This window comes from Artemia franciscana, chromosome 5 (genome assembly GCF_032884065.1).
Source record: "Artemia franciscana chromosome 5, ASM3288406v1, whole genome shotgun sequence".
Lineage (NCBI taxonomy): Eukaryota > Metazoa > Arthropoda > Branchiopoda > Anostraca > Artemiidae > Artemia > Artemia franciscana.
This window is the reverse complement of record NC_088867.1, coordinates 27533813-27554091: the sequence shown is the minus strand read 5'-3', so window position 1 is coordinate 27554091 and position 20279 is coordinate 27533813. Positions and strand designations below refer to the sequence as shown.

The 20279-nt window shown below is 35.6% G+C and overlaps 1 protein-coding gene across 1 annotated transcript in view; it reads left to right on the top strand.

Moving 5' to 3' along the window:
- Nucleotides 1–20279, top strand: part of LOC136027197 (probable E3 ubiquitin-protein ligase HERC2) — a gene marked incomplete in the record, with an annotated part of 290251 nt that overhangs the window by 138727 nt on the left and 131245 nt on the right. Inside the window, 5 exon segments of the mRNA XM_065704213.1 lie at nucleotides 1215–1901; nucleotides 3867–4219; nucleotides 5420–5672; nucleotides 9069–9268; nucleotides 19672–19869. Of these exon segments, the coding sequence (XP_065560285.1) occupies nucleotides 1215–1901; nucleotides 3867–4219; nucleotides 5420–5672; nucleotides 9069–9268; nucleotides 19672–19869 (1691 nt within the window).

Below are 20279 nucleotides of genomic sequence, written 5' to 3'. Positions count from 1 at the left end.
GGTTAACACTAAACTTAAAAAATCTTACATATCTGGAATCCTCATAATAAGTCAATTATTTTGATATATTTACTGATATCGAAATTCCGTTTTTAGATTTTCGGTTACTATTGAGCCGTGTCTCTCCTTGCTTACAGTTCGTTACCGCGAATTGTTTGATTTGCTTTGTATTAGAGACTGGTTGAATTTGTATTCAAATCAAACTTGTTAGTGTTATGATTAATTAGTATACTATAATGGCTCTGAAAAACTTCTTACCTTTGCAATGAAATACAAAACAACAGCTGTGACATGTCAAGATTTCGCTGACAAATACGCTGTATTTTTATTAGTTATTACAACCGTTAGTTATTGTTAAGTTACTACGTTAGTTACTGTTAAGCTATTGCGTTAGTTAATACTAACCAAAGTTGTATTAGTTGAATTTAAGTATTGAAAGAACTAATACAATTTAACCGAGTCAGCTTGGAATTAAGTTAGGAGAAGATAACAACTTACACGTTCAAAGAACACGGTGCTCTTAACCACTTACCAAATTACACATAATGCTGACCACAGAAAAAGAAATTTCTATGTACAACTGATCAAAATGACGCTGATTTGCAGTTCATAAAACCTTAGCTTTTACTAAAATGCTTGCCCTAGAAGGAGATTATAGTATTTTATCAAGGATCAAAAAGAATAATAGTATGAATATTGTCTTAGAGAAGTTTCTGAACATTAATAAATAGGAAAGTAATTGATCGATCATAGAATTTCTCTATGAAAAAGCACAAAATTAAAAGGCAAGACATGAAGGAGTTTTAGCCCAAATTATCACCTAAACAAATTTCATTGCCATTCTTTTAAATAATTGTGTATGGTTCGTGTTTTACAAGAGTACATTTGTGGCTTATTTACGGCTTGTTAGAACTTTTTTGATCCTGAGAATAGTCTCCGGGCAGGGTTGTATCCAGAACTTTTTCTTTGGGGCGGGGGGGGGGGTTGGTAACAAAAAACTTAAAAAAAAAGACGCTAAATTTTATTTATATTTATTTTTTTAATGTTTTTACGAGTCGGACAAATATTTCGGGGATGGGGGTTCAAACCTCCTGTCCCCTCTCCCTCAGATAGGGCTTGTCTCCAGGTCATAGATTTTTTTTCTTTTGTGTTTTCAATTGAATAAATTAGTTATTGTCTTCATTGATAGAATCCATTGGATTTTCATTTTTCAGATAATTCACGCGTTGATGATATGAAGCTAACAGAACAACTGTGTATTCTTGCAAGTCTTCGAACCTTCAAAGAGCTTATGCTGAATCGATGTCGACTGCAAGCTATTTTGTTTGAAAAAATTAAGACACTTCATAAAGTCTTACCTCCACAAGACCCATCTACATTACATGTGCTTGGTCTACCTAGAGTTGACTCAAATGGAAAATCTCCTGTTTCTGATGAGCAAACGGAAAAACTCCCTAAGCCAGAATCAAGTCAAATATTGCAAGAAGTTGCTCAGTGTGAGGCACCTCCCTTGGAGGAAATGCTTTTACAAAAAGTTTTATCAAAAGCTGCTTCGCCATCACCAGTCAAAGCCACTTACACCGTTGAAGAACTTGAGCTAGCTGCATTGGTGTTAAGTCAACACCTAACTCAATGCCATAAGTCTTCCAAGACAGATAGACCTCTATCTGAGGCTTCAGTAACTCCAACACCGACAAGCGGTGCATTGTCACCTGGAACTAATTTTGCTTCTTTTAATGAATTTCGCAATGACCGTAATGTAGTACATTCTCCACTAGAACGGACAAATAAATCTTGTAGAAATAAGGAAAAGGGTGAAGTAGTTCCTTCGGCTACGGTACAGCAACTGATCGAGATGGGTTTTGAAAGAAGACCTGTTGAACGTGCTGTAAAAATGTTAGGTAGGTTTCCAAATACCGACATTTTATCATAGCTTTTTTCTGTTCTTTCTTGTCTCTGTTTCGCCTTAATTTTTTGCCGTTCTACCGTTGTTTGTCACCTTTGAAACTAAATATTCTAAAACATGTGCAAACATCACTAATTGGTGGTAATCTTACAATAATAATAATTTATTTTCTACCTGCTTTGCAGCAATGGAGACAAATAAGCGAATTAAACAAAAAAAAAAAGGAAAAAAAAAGATCCATGCATCTACAAGTTGAAAATACTTACACTAACTTACTGTTACACTACAAGACGAGTTAAAGGTGAGTCAGCAAAGAACTGCATGCTTCGGTGGCAAGTTCTTGCTTCTATCTTGCCAATTTTAGTTGTAGGGTCTTTTATTCCGTAACGTAACATAACTATTTGAAAACTACAAGGGTAAACGTAACAAAAATTTTGCCGACTGGTAGTTTTGGAGGGGCAGCTTTCGTTTTTGCGTAACTTTGATAACTCCCAAAGTGGGGAAATATATAGAATAAAGGGCGGTAACACAATTTTGTTAACACAATCTCTCAAGATTACTGTTTTTTCCGTAATGCAACTTAAATTATGTTTAGTCTCTGTAGTTAAGATTAAGCAAGCTTTGTCTTTTATGTTTTGACAGCTCAGTTTAAGTTTTTCACATTTTCATAGCTCAGTCTATGAAAATGTCATTGTATATGAGCTTGTGACAGAAAATTCTGAAATCCAACGCAAAAAAAAACGCTTGAAAAGCTTTATAATAATTAAAATCCAGGATCAGTAAACATATATCGCTGCTCTTAGAATGAAAGTCATCTTACTTTAGAACCTTAAACCGTAGGACTGCAAAATAAATAATATACCATAAACTTGGACAGGAAACAAACCTTAAGAAAGCTTAAACTTAAAAATAATTGAAATCCAGGATCAGTAAATATATATCATTGCTCGTAGAGTAGAAGTCATATTATTTTAAAACCTTAAACCGTAGGACTGCAAAATAAATAATATACCAGAAACTTGGACAGGAAACAAACCTTAAGAAAGTTTAAACCTAAAATAATTGAAATCCAGGATCAGTAAACATATATCGTTGCTCGTAGAGTGAAAGTCATCTTACTTTAGAACCTTAAACCGTAGGACTGCAAAATAAAAAATATACCAGAAACTTTGACAGGAAACAAACCTTAAGAAGGTTTAAACGGAATTATTTTTTATTCCTTTGGTATTTCTGTTTGTATGTATTTAATCATACAAAAGTATATCATTAGTCGTATTGTTAACTTACGAGTCACTTCCATTCTTTGCTATCACTTTCTATTCCACAAGCCCTGCGGGGGAGATAGAATTTCTGGGGACGAAGAGGCTGTCTGATGTGCTCTTTTGAAAATCTTCCTAAATTCGAAAAAAAAGACCGGATAACTTGTCTGTTGATGGTACTGATTACATATTAATACTTTACAGCGAGTGGTTTCAGATGATCAAAGAGAGACATAGTAACATATGTCTTTCTTTTTTAAATGAATGTACCCAATTACACTCAATGTGGGTATTCCAGGTATTTTGTGTTGGTCGACTCTCTTAGTGGAGCCAGAATTTCTTATAAATACTTCCCAGTAATCTTATCTTTAATTCTTACACCAATGAATAAAACCTAAAGAGTTAAGCGGTTTTTACCCACGATGAGTTCAATTCTGAGGAATTGTATGTTGATGCTTTGGTAAAGATAACATAAAATGAAGTAATATTTTACATAGATATAAAATATAGACATATATAAAATATAGACATAAAGTAATCTAACATGTGTATTCTCCCCCCTTATTTCTTTTTTTTTTTATTTCCGAAATTTTTCTTTTGTGAAAAAAGCTTCTTTGTTGTTGTTCTGAATTTTTAATGCAAATATATATGTACATTTCAAGTTTTCCTGCAGCAGCCTATATTCTTTTTCTCCAATATAGGTGGTCGTCAACCCGATTCAATACCAAGCATTGAGTCCATTGTTGGCTGGATTTTGGAGCATAACGATGATGTAGTCTCTGAATCTGGTACTGATGATAATTTTAATTCTGAAACAGCCAGTTCAGATGAGTATGATATTAACGAATCAGCGTCAGAAGACGAAGATGATGTGACACTTTACAGAAAACGAGCGGATTTCTCAAGTAACGATGAATATGCTGTATATGTTAGGAGTGTTATTAAACCTGGAATGTTGGTACGATGTTGTCGTTCTTATGAAGAAGTGCAAGAAGATGACGTTGGTAAAGTAACGAAATTAGATAGAGATGGGCTTCATGATCTTAACGTTCAGGTAAGTCTTAATTTTCAGCTCAGGTTAGATAAATTAAAAATGTAATTGGGTTATTCACTAAAGTGCTGCTTTTACAAGAAAGAAGAATATATTTGGGAATATTAGAAAAGCAGAAGGTACTTACTCACTCCCAATGGTTGTGTGGGTCTGTGAATAACAGTGTGCTTTATTTGATGCGTAAGTGTCGTTGAAAGATTTAAAGAAAATACCTTTGGGCGTTTGAAATACGATGGAAGGGTTGACAAGTAGTTGGGAATAAACAATATGAGGGAATTATAAGGCTGGGAGGATTACTCTGGGTAAGTAGGGACGGGGTTGAAAATTTTGAGGCATTTTGGTATGTTTCCATGATTCCCAACGTTGGGCATGTGCTTTACAGGGGGGACATGGCTGTATTTACTAGGGTCATAGACAGGACGTGTACCCTTCGGCTGACTTACTTTAGAGCTTTTATTTTTTCGAAACATTTTTCATGTGAATGGCGTCATATTCAAATGCATTTAAAGAAAAAAAAAGCATGACACTGTTGCAATAACGTTATAAGTTGTATAAAAGGAGTTTGTGTGACTGAACCCATGAAACTGAGCTACCGTGCAAATCAATCCCATTTAACTGAATCCTCGTGCAACTAAATCACTTTTTAATTGCATCCGCGTGCAACTCAACCCTATTTAACTGAACCCTTGTGCAACTAGACCCCTGTGCAATTCAATCCACGCGTAACTCAATCCTGTTTGACTGTAGCTTGGCGCAACTGAAACTCCGTTTAACTGTGCCCCGTGCAGCTCAGCACATGCGCAGCTCAACCTCATTTAACCGAACCCTCATTTGACTTCCCATACAACTCGACTTCAATTGACTAAAACCCTTGTTCAAATGGCCCTTGTTTAAATCAACCCTCTTTGACATAACCCTTATATAACTCACTCTAACGCACAGGTAAAACACAGAGAAATCTGCCTAAAAATAAAGAATAAAAAGTTGAGACAGATTTTCAAAATCCAGGAAGAGATGAAAAACAGACAACAAATAAAATTAGCGAACTATCTGGTACCGTTTGGTTCTACAGAAAAACAGGGTCTAAATATCTTTTTTTTTCTTCTTTTTTTTTAAGCGACTATTTTTTTTCGATTGGGCGTGTGAACAATCATACGCTGCAGCTTCATTCTACTTAGCTTTATGCTATCTTTCCTTTTTTAGGTGCTTTGGCAAAGGAAAGGTGGAACTTATTGGGTGCGCTATATCCACTTGGAAATTTTAGGATCCGGAGGATCCAGAAGAGAACAAAGAGCTCAAAGAAACGAAAGAGCCTCTTTGGCAGGGCAAAGGGAAAATAGTGAGCTTTCAATAGAAGAACGGGTTCAGGTTTTACCGTCTTCTGATCAATGGGAAAGTCTTTCGTCATCAGCCCTAGTCACTGGTGAAGGTGTTGTAGATGCTAGCGCTGTCACAAGTAAGTTGTCGGCCCAACTATTGAAGTCAATTTGCGGCATTTTTAATACAGTACATTTTATGTTCCTTTAGTGTATAATGTGCACCATAATGCTCTAATACAACTGATTAAGCTAAAAAAGTAAAGAGACAAACTGAAATACGTCACGACTATGTAAAGGGGAGTATATTTTACAATCACTACGGACTATTGCTAGAATTGAAAGATGATGAAGCTGCTGGCATAACGATGTTGTTGTAAAATTGCGTCAACCAACCTGCCAACCCAACCTAATTGGCTAGAGGTACAATGGTGCGTAATAGCTCGAAACCTTTTTCAAAAATAGGTTTTCAAAGAAAAACTAAGAGCTGTATGGAGAACCAAAAGAAACAGAAATAAAGGTATTTAGTCAGTCAAACTTCAAAAAAATCGAAATTACTATGAATAGTGAAAAGCAAAACGAACCAAAATTAAAATTTGAAATATAGCCAAAAAAAAAGACGTGACCGCTGGTCAAAGCGGGACTTCCACCCCTTCAAGCTCCCTAATGGACAGTGTGCTATTTGAATTTTCCTGAACACAATATAAATTTCGAAGAGTGTGTTTTATTTATCATGTACTCGCCAATGAATTTTCTATCAAGGCATGAGTTTACAAGGATTTTAATGTTGCTCGTTATCTATCTTTTAGGCTTTTTTATTGGAGAGGGGGGAGATATCCATTTTTATTCATTTCTGTTCGTGTTTTAATTGATCCAGGTTAATAAAGGTCAATGGTGGGAAGGATTGTATAGTTTTATTGTTTTTAGCTTTCCCGCTTAAGAATTAAAATAATGAACTGCAGTTCAAATTTTATCTGAAGTTTTAACATTCAATCAAGATTTTTAATCTGCCACAGTTTTGGGGTTAAAGTTCATAAAATACTATTACAAAATGTCGATCTGAACGGGGTGGGCATTTGAATCATGAAAATATACATGATTTTGGTCGTCTATGGGATTTAAGTCATTCTAACCCATATCTTGTGGACACCCTTAAACATAGATTTGTTTTTCCTTCATTTTATTAAAAGGAAAATGATCATGTTTACTTTGTCTGAACAGTAAGTATGTTTAAATACATATGTTTAAGGTCATTTATAACAATCATGGAAAAAAAATTGACGTCACGACTGAATCAACCAGACTTTTTTCTTTAACATTTTTTTTTCTTTTTTTGTTTTGTCTTCATTGTTGGACATGTTTGCATGCTCTGCAATTTTCCAGTGGGATCAGTGAAAAATAGGATTGGCAGAAAGTAAAAGGGAGAGAAGCTGTCGAAAAAATAGATGGCAGGAGAAATAAGGAACTTTTTAAAAATGAGATTGATTTGCCTGGGAATCATTAAATGGGATTGGTAACCTGTTTAGTGGATTGCCAGTGAAGTGACCGAAAGATCCAAAGCACCAAGAATTGCTTGAAATTTCTTCAACAGGCCCCTGTACGCAGAGAAACTTTAATCAAAAATGTTTTTGTGACTGCTGACCTTTGCAGCCTATTTGCTAGCAGTCTTCAAAGTCTCATAGTTTGAAGAACCCCCATTTTTAGAATTTTGTGTCTGCTGTTATCTCTTGAAAAAAACGAAGTGGTCTAAAATCGCTTGGAGTATGTTTGCCTTAGTGTAGTTACAAGATTATCAAAGTTCAAGTGGACATGGGCACTTTCTTGCAGAAGATGCGTCTCGACGTTTACTTCTAGAGTTTATTGCCTTACGTTCTTGCCCAATAAGTTTTCAGAGGATTTGAGCATTCTCGTACACAGGTCAAAAAATGGGTATGCGTCTTTGTAAATCATTATTCTCTCATTCTGTTTCCCAAGGTACTTACACCGTAAATTGTTCCCTGATCTCTGAAATATATCTTGCTACTTCTTTGCTAAAAATTCGATTTTGGGAGGGGAGGGGGGTCTAGTTAATAATAATTATGGAAGTGTATTACAATTAGTTTGTTTACATTTAGATTTAACAGTAATGTTTGAATGTTGGATGAATTTCTTGTGTTGTCGTTTATTGTTTAGATTTGATTACTCCATTTCAATCAAAATTTGTGTGCCCTTCCAGGAAAATTACTCCCTCATCTCAGGTTCCTAGTATATCATAGTTGTAAAATGCAAGCTACACATCCTTTTTTTGAATTTTGCTCACTATCCCTATCTCTTTAAGATTTTCAGCTTGAATTTTGAGTATTTATAGTATATTCTTAAAAAAAATACTCGGCAAATATTTTAGAATGGCAAATATAAAAACCAAACTTGTAAACCTTATAAAACTGGTGTCCGGCCGATTTTTCCCCCTCTCCCCTACTGAGATTTATCCAACATCCCCCAGACAATTCCAACGGGAATAATTCCCCCCGGGATAATTCCCCTTGGTTAATTCCATCCCGCGAAATTTCCCCCCTGGCTAATTCCCTCGCGGATAATTACCCTCCGGAAAATTTATCCCACATGTACAATGGAGCTGTCGAGGGGAAATTAAGACAAATAAAAAGAACGAAGAAAAGAAGGGATTTTGGAATTTCCACCTATATTCCAAAATGTAGGCAGAATATATGGTTCTGTCCCTCTTGAATTTTCTTAGTTCTGACTTGTCCATATTATTGAATTAAATTTACTTTGTTCTGACTTGGAGTTCGAATCTATGTTGTTCAAATGAATTTAAAAATATCTTTTTTTTATGTGTCACTCTTTCCCTTTGGCTACTTAATTTATATTTGAGAGGAAATGCCGCCGGGGGAAGCTTCTGCAAAGGGAATTTCCAGGGGGTAATCCGCAGGAGGGGGGGGGCGGGCTAGAACCAATTAAACTATGCACATGGAGAAATATTTTTTATTAGCGGATACATGACCTACAAGTCAAGAAGTAAAAAAGCAATTTTTTTTCTCTTCTAATTTACTTCAGTAAAAGTAAATTATAATAATAACGGTAATCTATTTTTACCAAAGCAGTAACAAAACAAAGAAAATATCGACCAAATAGTGACATCATTTAATATCCAACACTTAAATATGTAAATGCAACCCAACATAAAGCTACAAGAAAAGACTTATTTGGTTCAGGAATTTCCAAGTTTACAAATCTCTCCAAAATCAATTTTCCATAGTATTCTTATCAATTATTACTGTTAATATAGCAATCCCCCAAAAGCTATTTCCTTAAATCTACCAATTTTTTGCTTAACTTTGCTTGATTCAGTTATTTCCTTAAATTCTCCCCTAAAAAATGTGAAAGGTTCTCCCTGATACCCTCGCACATTGGGAAAGAGTAGGGACCATTTTCTGAGTGACCCGACCCATTTCTTTCCCCAAGTGGTAACCTTAGAGTACCAAAGGCAATAATAGAATGCTAGGAATTGATTACTCTTTTCATTTTTTTTTTATTAGAGAAGCTTGTTCGTAAGCCTGGATTTATACACAGACGACCAGACCGTAACCGTGCCAAAATTCGCCAGCAATCAACTGGCCTTATTACAGACTGGACAGTTTGCGTGAAAAATCTGACAGTCTCTTCTCGGGAAGCATGGGCCAACAGACTTATCGACGGAACGTCCAGTTTTTGGCAGAGCTGTGGAGTCCAAGGAAAGGTAAACTTCAGAGAAAATTTAAATTATTTAATCTGTTTTTTTTTTTTTTTTTTATTACAAATATCAATCAGTAGTGAAAATTGGATTGAGTTCCATACATAACATCTACCAATACATTCCAATTTTCCATAATTATATAAATATTTCGTATGGTAATTTCTTCATTTGGAATTGGAATAAATAGTAGATTTTTTTGATGTGTTTATTGTTTTGAACTTCAGTTTTTTAGAACTTCAGTTAGTGTTGACAAGGCTAACTACTTCTTTGCTTCTCATTACCATAAACATTATCATTTAACCCATTATGTATCTACTTTAGCCTATTGGGATCTAATCAAATTCCCCCTTTTTCGTTTTTTTTTAAGTAAATTGGTTTTGTATGTATTATTCTTTTCTTTACTTTTTCTTTACCTTTGTAATGTGTTCTTTTTATGGCGCTTGGTATTTACCAAGTGACACATAACAATCGCGAATTCTATCGGTCTGTCTGTCGGTCCCGGTTTTGCTAGTTTAGGCACTTCCAGAAAAGCTAGGACGATGAAATTTGGCAAAAGTATCAGGGACCAGACCATATTAAATTAGAAACAGTTGTTTCTCTAATCTGGGAGGGGAGAGTGGGGGGACGGTTTTTCCGGGAAAATTAGAAAAATGAAATATTTTTAACTTACGAATGGGAGATCGGATCTTAATGAAATTTGATATTTAGAAGGGTATCGTGCCTGAGAGCTCTTATGTTAAATCTCGACCGGATCCGCTGACATTGGGGGGAGTTGGAAGGGGGAAACCTAAAATCTTGCAAAACGCTTAGAGTGGAGGGATCGGAATAAAACTTGGTGGGAAAAATAAGCAAAAGTACTAGATACGTTATTGACATAACTGGAACATATCCGCTCTCTTGGAGGGAGTTGGGGGAGGGCTATTTCTGAAATATTAGAAAAAATGAGGTATTTTTAACTTATGAAGGAGAGATCGGATCTTAATGAAATTTCATATCTAGAAGGACCTCTTAACTTAGATCTCTTATTTTAAACCAGTGTCATTGGGGGAGTTGGGGGAACCGGAAATCCTGGAAAACGCTTAGAGTGGAGAGATGAGAATGAAACTTGGTGGGAAGAATAAGCATAATTCCAAGATACGTGACAGACATAATCAGACCGGATCTGCTCTCTTTGGGGAAGTTGAGGGGGTGCAGTTCGGAAAAATTAGAAAAAATGAGGTATTTATAAATTACGAGCGGGTGATCAGATCTTAATGAAACTTGATATTTAGAAGGATCTTGTGCTTCAAAGCTCTTATCTTAAATTTCGACCAGATCAGGTGACATTGGCAAGAGTTAGAGGGTGAAACCCAAAAATCTTGGAAAATGTGAAAACTGAGGTATCTTTATCTTACGAATGGGTGATCAGATGTTAATGAATCTCGATATATAGAAAGATCTTATGTCTCAGATGCTCCATTTTCAATTCTAATCGGATCTGGGGACATAGGGGGTTGGAGGGGGAAACAGAAAACTTGGAAACCGGAAATCTTGGAAAACGCTTAGAGTGGAGAAATCGGGATGAAACTTGATGGGAAGAATAAGCTCAAGTTCTAGATACGTGATTGACATAATTGGAACGAATCCGCTCTCTTTGCGAGGGCTTGGGGGATTTCTAGTGCTTTGGCGAGTTCGGTGCTTCTGGACGTGCTAGGACGATAAAAATTGGTTGTTGTGTCATGGATTTGCACAAATTAACTTGATAACAGTCGTTTCCCCGACTCGACCATCTGGGGGAATGGAGGGAGAGGAATAATTGAAAAACAAATAAGGTATTTTTACCTTACTAATGGGTGATCGGATCTTAATGACATTTGATATTTAGGAGAACCTCGTGTATCAGGGCTCTTATTTTGAATCCCGACCATATCTGGTGATTTAGAGGGAGAAACGATATAGGGGAAACAGAAATCTTAGAAACCGGAAATCTTGGAAAAGCTTAGAGTGGAGAGATCGGGATGAAACTTGTGGGAAGAATAAGCACAAGCCTTAGAAACGTGATTGACATAACCAGACTGATTCCGCTCTCTTTGGGGTATTTGGGGGGGGGGGGGGTAATTCGTAAAAATTAGGAAAACTGAGGTATTTTTAACTTCAGAACGGGCGACCGGATCTTAATGAAATTTGATTTTTACTAGGAACCCATGGCTCAGAGCTCTTATTTTAGATTCCGACTATATCTGGTGACATTGGGAGAGTTGGAGGGGAAAACTGGAAATCTTGGAAAACGCTTAGACTGGAGAGATCGGGATGAAACTTGGTGGGTAGAATAAGCTAATGTCGTAGATACGTGATCGACGTAACCAGAATGGACCCGCTATCTTTGGGGAAGTTAGGGGGGTCAAGTGGTTTGGTGAGTTCGGTGCTTCTGGACGTGCTAGGATGATGAAAATTGGTATGCGTGTCAGGGATAGCCCAGATGACCTGTCCAAATTGACTTGATAAAGTCGTTTTCCCCATTTCGACCATCTGGGGGGCTGAAGGGAGAGGAAAAATTAGAAAAATGAGGTATTTTTTAACTTAAGAGTGGGTGATCAGATCTTAATGAATTTTGATATTTAGAAGGACCTTGTGTCTCAGAGGTCTTATTTTAAATCCCGACCGGCATTAAGCTTCTGATTATCCTTTTAAATCAATCTATTGATTCTTAGAATTTTGCTAGAACTCATGTCATATGAGCTTTTGGCTCTTGGCTCTTCCGACCTCGTCACAAGTGCCATGTGAGCTTTTAGCTCTTGTTTCTTCTTTTTTAGAGTATCTCCCCTTTTGTGGTCTTGTATAATTTGTGTTATTTATTTCACGCAGTGAGAATATCAAATTTCAGTCGTGTGTGCATAGGCTAAAATAAAGCACCGTTCTTTAGTAAAACCAAAAGAAAAAACTGACTCCGTTAAATGTCAGAATTGCATTCAAATAAAATGTATTTATTTTATTTTTCTTTGGTGTGCTTAATAGTCTTTTTAAAGATTCAAGGCAGGAAATGAAAACCACAAAAAAGCAAAACTTGTTTATCAATTTAATTTATTTAATTTTTCTCGGAATTTGCAGTGCGTAAATGAAGTCTGATCATACGAAAAAAACTTTATATTTATTATATTAGCAGTTACTTGTGGTCAAAATAATTCAGTAAATTGTCATGCTTGAATAGACAAAGAAAAGACAAAACCATGCGTTTCTTTTGCAGTGACATATTGTGTTAACATTCAACGAACTGAAAATTTAATAGAATTGTATCGCCCAGAAGCTAAATTGGTTAAGTCCATTAAAGAAGCAATTAAGTATTCGATCGAGAAAATCATATATATCCATATATATATATATATATATATATATATATATATATATATTTATATATATATATATATATATATATATATATATACATATATATATATATATATATATATATATATATATATATATATATATATATATATATATATACATATACATATATATATATATATATATATATATATATATATATATATATATATATATATATATATATATACTAATAACTAACTGCAGCACCAAGCCGCTTGAGGCCAACACAGCTACGCACGCTCCTCCTCCAACCTAATCTGTTCAAGGCCTCCCACTTTACACCCTCCCAGGAAGTTCCCATTTCCTTTAAATCTTTATTTATGACATCCTCCCAACCCAGACGAAGACGACCTGCTTTCCGTGTAGCCCCAGACGATTGGCAAAAATGGAAAATCTTCGTCAGTCTGTCATCCTTCATCCGCAGAACGTGGCCTAGCCATCTCAACCTTTCTTTAATTGTAGCCCTGGAAAGCGGGATTGAACCACATTTTTCGTACAACATACTGTTGGAAATACGGTCTTTCAGCCGGGTACCCAGAACAATCTATAGGCAATTTCTCTGGAAAACATCTATTAAATTTTTATCTGCTTTTCGGAGTGCCCATGCTTCAGGGCCATATTTGACCACTGTCATCACTGTAGCTTCCAATATTCTAATTTTGGTTTGCAGACTTATCTTTCTATTCACCCAAACTTTTTTTAACTCTGAAAAAACACCCTGAGCCTTAGCTATTCTACTTTAAACATCTTCACTGCTCCCACCGTCTTTACTAATAATACTACCAAGGTAAGTGAAGCTCCCAGCGTGATCAATCTTTTCGTTACCCAACGTCACCTTTTCATCTTCACTTATTCCTAGCCTTAGTGACTTAGTCTTCTTAACATCAATTTTCAAGCCTATTCTAGCAACGATGAACGATACTATATATATATATATATATATATATATATATATATATATATATATATATATATATATATATATATATATATATATATATATATATATATATATATATATATATATATATATATATATATATATATATATATATATATATATATATATATATATTTGTCTGTGTGTCGAGCACCGGGACACAAATGACGACCGGGACACAGGGAATATAAATGACGACCAGGACATAAGTAAAAAAAAACTAAAAAAAAAGGTAAAAACTACAAAAAAACTAAAAAGAAAAAAAAACTAAAAATGAATAAACTAAAAAAGCTAAAAAAACTAAAAAAAATTAAAAAAGAAAAAAAATAAAAAAAGCAAAAAAAAACTGAAAAATAAAGGAGAAAAACAAAACTAAAAAAAATAAAAATAAAAAACTAAAAAGGTAAAAACTACAAAAAAAACTAAAAAGAAAAAAGAAAAAAAATTAAAAAACTAAAAAAACTAAAAAAAAAGTAAAAACCAAAAAAAAACTAAAAAGAAAAAAAGGGGAAAAACACAAAAATTTATTTCATCATATACCAATTCAAAAACGAATGTATATACAGACCGGGACACCGGGACACAAATGACGACCGGGACACAGGGAATATAAATGACGACCGGGACACAGGGACACAACTACAACGGGGCCGCCAGGGGGCACAGGGGGATATATAAATGACGACGGGGACACAGGGAATGTTCGCTTCTCTATCACCATCAACAAAGCCCAAGGGCAATCACTAGAATCATGAGGTATAACTAAAAAAAACTAAAAAAAAAGGTAAAAACTAAAAAAAGACCAATTCAAAAACGAATGTATATACAGACCGGGACACCGGGACACAAATGACGACCGGGACATCGGAACAAAAGGAATATAAATGACGACCGGGACACTCAAAGAGAAATTACAGACTGGGACACCGGGGCACAAATGACGACCGGGACACAGGGAATATAAATGACGACCGAGACACAGGGACACAACTACAACGGGGACGCCAGGGGGCACAGGGGGATATATAAATGACGATGGCGACACAGGGAATGGTCGATTAGCAATCACCATCAACAAAGCTCAAGGGCAATTATTAGAATCATGAGGTATAGATCTGAATACGGATTGTTTTCCTATGGACAATTATATGTTGCATGTTCAAGAGTCGGTAAACCTGACAATCTATTTATATGCACAGACAATGGGACAGCGAAGAATGTTGTATATTAGCTAGTTTTACGTAGTTAAAAACATATATATATATATATATATATATATATATATATATATATATATATATATATATATATATATATATATATATATATATATATATATATATATATATATATATATATATATATATATATATATATATATATATATATATATATATATATATATATCTATATTCACAGGTGGGACACAGGGACACAACTACAATGGCGCGTAACTAATATGGCGTGTAACGACTTGCGCGCGCGGGGGGGCTTGGGGGGTTGCGCGAAGCGCCGCCCCAACAGCTAGTAGGGAATATAAAGGACGACCGGGACACTCAAAGAGAAAGCGACCGGGACACAAGGAATGTTCGATTAGCAATCACCATCAACAAAGCACCGGGACACAAATGACGACCGGGACACAGGGACACAGGGAATATAAATGACGGCCGCGACACTCAAAGAGAAATTACAGACTGGGACACCGGGACACAAATGACGACCGGGACACTCAAAGATAAAGCGACCGGGACACAAGGAATGTTCGATTAGTAATCACCATCAACAAAGCACCGGGACACAAATGACGACCGGGACACAGGGAATATAAACGACGACCAGGACACTCAAAGAGAAATTACAGACCGGGACACCGGAACACAAATGACGACCGGGACAAAAATGACGACCGGGACACAGGGAATATAAATGACGACCGCGACACTCAAAGAGAAATTACAGACTGGGACTCCGGGACACAAATGACGACCGGGACATAGGGAAACAACTACAACGGGGACGCCGGGGGTCACAGGGGGATATATAAATGACGACGGGGACACAGGGAATGTTCGATTAGCAATCACCATCAACAAAGCTCAAGGGCAATCATTAGAATAATGAGGTATAGATCTGAATACAGGTTGTTTTTCCCATGGACAATTATATTTTGCATGTTCAAGAGTCGGTAAACCTGACAATCTATTTATATGCACAGACAATGGGACAGCCAAGAATGTTGTATATTCGCAAGTTTTACGTAGTTAAAAATATATATATATATATATATATCTATCAATATTCACAGGTGGGACACAGGGACACAACTACAATGGCGCGTAACTAATATGGCGCGTAACGACTTACGCGTGGGGGGGGGGAGGGGGGTGGTGGCTTGGGGGGGGGGGGGTTTGCGCGAAGCGCCCCCACCAACTAGGTGTTGGGGTGGCACGAAGCGCCACCCCAACAGCTAGTATATATATATATATATATATATATATATATATATATATATATATATATATATATATATATATATATATATATATATATATATATATATATATATATATATATATATATATATATATATATATATATATATAGTATCGGGAGCCCGGCGGCTTCGCCGTCTGGCCACGGAACTCGGCACCTGGCAGGCTTCTATATATGGATTCTCGTTGTGGCTTGTCTTTTAACCGCAGACGTGACCCTCTTCTTGATGCCTGGCCTATTTAGATCGTTATTTGTGGCTAGTTGTACCCGTTTTCCCGCTGTCGCTTGTAATTCTTGCTGCCGCTTATCTTCCAACGGCTTATTTCTGATTTCTCGCTGTAGCATATATTTTAGCAGCATATCTCTTCGTTCTTCCCTTTCATTTCTAATTCGTTCTACTCCTAGTTGTTGCACGTGTTGTAACTGCGTATTTCTTTGATCTTCCCTTTTGCTTTGACTTGCTTTAATTTTTTCTGCCAGTTATCTTCGAATCGGATATTTCTTTGTTCTTCACTTTTGTTTTTGACTTGTTGTAGTTTTCGCTGACTGAAGCATTCTGATTGCATCTTCATTTTTGTTTGTCATTACTTTGAAGGTTTTTTTTTCCAATAACAGTTGGTATTTGTACTTCGCTATGTTCCTTTTGTAATGTCGTATACGTCATAGACATAAAAGCTGTTAAGTTCATTCTTTGGGGGGGGGGGAACGATATAATTTATTCTCTTGAAATGTCTCATAAATATGACGTCAATCATATGGTTTTTCTTGTCAATCATTTGTTCAATCTTGTGTTTTTTGTTTTTTTTTGTCAAGTTTTTTGTCAATCTTGTGTAATTTTGCATGCATCATAGGCACTGACAACGATACAACCACTACTGAGGTAAATATGACCTATGTATTATTTTCGAATGTATTCATAAATATGACGTCACTGACATAATTTTTTTTTAGATTAAGGATCTTAAGGAATTTTCTCAAACTTTTGACCTATATAGATCGATTTTTTAGGCCGGAAAAATCCCAGGATACAAATTTTCCTGAAAAAAATATGGAGTCTTTTTCCAGAAGAAAAAATATGGTTAATACATGCACAATTATTGCTTGCTTATAAAGATAGTATATTCGAGCTGTGGCAGAAAAGTAATGACTAATTTTTTTTTTGACCGCAGGTTAAGTGGTGAGTAGCTGCCCAAGTAGCTCCCTTGGGCAGCTACACACGGATGGAGACATTGGTTTCACTGTTCGTAGTGGCACTGGAAGCCTTCCAGTGATATGGTCTTCAGCATGTCCCTTACCGTCTCTTGGATGATTTTTAAAGTCCGGAAATGATGGCCTTTGAGGAGATTTTTCAGTATAAAAAAAGAGAAGTCACTGTGACTAAGGTCATGAGAAACTGAGGGATGGGAAACCACAGGAATACTTTTTAAGGTCAAAAAATTTGTTATGGAGAGGACTGTGTAATAATGTACATTGTGATGGAAAAACTACTTCTCAGCAATGTCTGGTCTCACGCGAATGACTTTTTTTATGAGCTGTCAAGGACCACTTTATGAAAAAATTAACTAACCGTTTGTCCTGCACGAACAAATTTTTAGAAGACAATTTCCCTTTTGTCAAAAAAAAAACAAATCAGCATTGGTTTTTTCTTCAACTGGCTCATTCGATCTTTCTTTGGTCGAAAATAATGCCATTCCTCACCCTGCCTCTTGGTTTCAGTATCAAAATTCATTATTCATCACTTGTGATCACACGACTCAGAGACCTTCGTCATAAGCGATTCTTTCCAGAAGTTCAAGACACTTGTTTTTTCGCATGTCCTTCTGTTCAATTGACAGGTCTTTCGCCACGACTTTGGCACAGACTTTTTTTTATGTACGACTGTTCGCTAAAATTTGATGAACGGTAAATTGAGATAAAAATGATATTAAAACTGCTCTATTTATAGTTTTATTTTTAATTTTCATGTTTTTATCGTTGGTTACTAGACATATAGCCGAAAAATTCAGGTATTTTCTTTCTACAGTTCACTGTCTTTAAATTTTCACCGTTGAGTTATGCTCTTTATAGGCATCATAATGTCAGCCACAAGAATAAATTTCGTCATAAAGCATAAAAACTATATAAACTAAAAAAAAAAAAAAAAAACTCCAAAAAACCCGGTCTTCTGACGGTAGCGAGTGAGGGAAGCGGGCTGAGGACTTTTCCCCATTTGGGTTTTGCAAGAGCCGAGGGCAAGAGTGAGTGGAGTGAGGCGACAAAAAGCCGCCATAACTGTCTCTTCTTGTAAATCATATACAAATATATTCCAATTCTTCACATCCCATTTCCGCTTTTTTAAGCTTTTCTTTGGTTCAATTTGTAATCTTTCAAATTCTTATAGACTATGTCCATTCTACTGGTTCAATTTTTGTGCGTAAATTTTTACGAATAGTTTAACCTCCTTCTTCGGTGCTAAGAAAAATATGTACAAACGCGTATTTGATTTTGTATATAGACATAGACATGGTCGTAGCTCAGCCAGAATTGTCGTCCTGTGACACAATGTGGCACAAGTCGGCACTTTGTTGCTGTAAGATCTCACTTGTTACTTAAAAAAGTTGTTAAAACCTTATTTCTGTTTGAACAATTTCTCTCCCAATATTCCACAAACACTGTTTTGATCCGATCCCCGTGGTAAAAAAAAAAATGAATGCGGATTTGTGACCAATCTTTTCGATTAAACCGCAAAATTTCATTATTTTACGCATAAAAACTTAAACCCTCTGGAATACTGATCTTGGATGTGATGAATATTATACATAATTTTCATTGAAATTTTGCCACTTGCGTAGTTGGAATGACTATTAAAAGTAGATCCTTTTTATTTAAATATTGTTATTGATACTGGTGCTGGTCAGTGAAACTGAAGCCGATTCTATGGTACCAATTCGGATCTAGAGTTGGAATATCTATGGATTTAAAGTTCGGAACCAGCCTCTAAATTTGGACGCTGAGGGGCATCCATAAATTAGTAGATATTGTTTCCCCCCTCCTTCTATAGGACCTTTGTTGAAAAAGAGGGTCCTAATGCTAAAGAACAGATTATTATTATTATTATAATTTTAATGGTCTACTTTTTACGTTTGGAAAGAAAAAAAACCTTAAATTCGTTACTTTCAAGAGTGCATTGGTATAATTTTTGTGATTCTCATGTTTTTGACAATGTTCGTAAAAAGCAGGCAAAATAAAACTTTTATTGATTGGAAAGTTTGCTCAAAATTATCCTCATCGTTTTTCTCGATTTGATCGAGGTTGGAGGCATATTTTAATTTCACAACATTTTGAGGGGATTTGGTTTATTGTTTATCGCTATTCAGGCTTACAAGGCGATTCGAAAGTCAAAGACGCTTGTAAACTAATTTACTTATTATTATAAATTATTGTATTTTTATATTGTGATCGCTGTTGATGGTAAACAAATCGGAGACTGTATTTTATGGCGTGTAATTGATTGTTTAATCGAGTTCCATCCTCTTGCTACCATTGTGCTCAGATTTAGGAGTAATGTTTGAATCTAAAATTGAATTTTCTATAAAAGTTTATTTTTTCTGGGTTTTTTTTTCAGCATTGGATACGATTGGAAATGAATGCTGATATACTTATAAGCTCCTTAAAACTTCACGTTGATCAAGCCGACAGTAGCTACACCCCTTCACTGATAGTTGTCTTCGCAGGGGAGTCTTTGGGGACTTTAAAAGAGGTCAATGTAGTTACTGTTGGAACTCAAGATAGCTGGATCACATTGATGAGTGATGCGAAGCACGTAAGTTTATCTTGCTTCTAAATCCCTAGTAAATAAAATATGAGTTTTTGATTCGCTTTTGACCGAATTTAAATTTCTTGAAGTATTATCTGCCGTAAATTTTACAAAAAAAAATGTGAAAAGATATTCTGAATTATTATTGAACACTAGCTGTTTATACGATGAAAATTCACCCCAGCCTCTTGGACGAGATACATTCTGAAAGATGAAAAATTTTGATATAAAAAGTTTCAATATTCTTCTATTTTTGCTATAAGTTAGGAAAGGAGATGAAGTAAATTTTAGAATTCGTAAAAAATATTGAAAACGATCTTGAGAAATATCTGAAGAGCTAAAAGAGATATTGCCCAAATTGCGAATTGGGCTAGGCCTATCGATTATTTTGAACGCTCACTTTAATATTTGGGTGT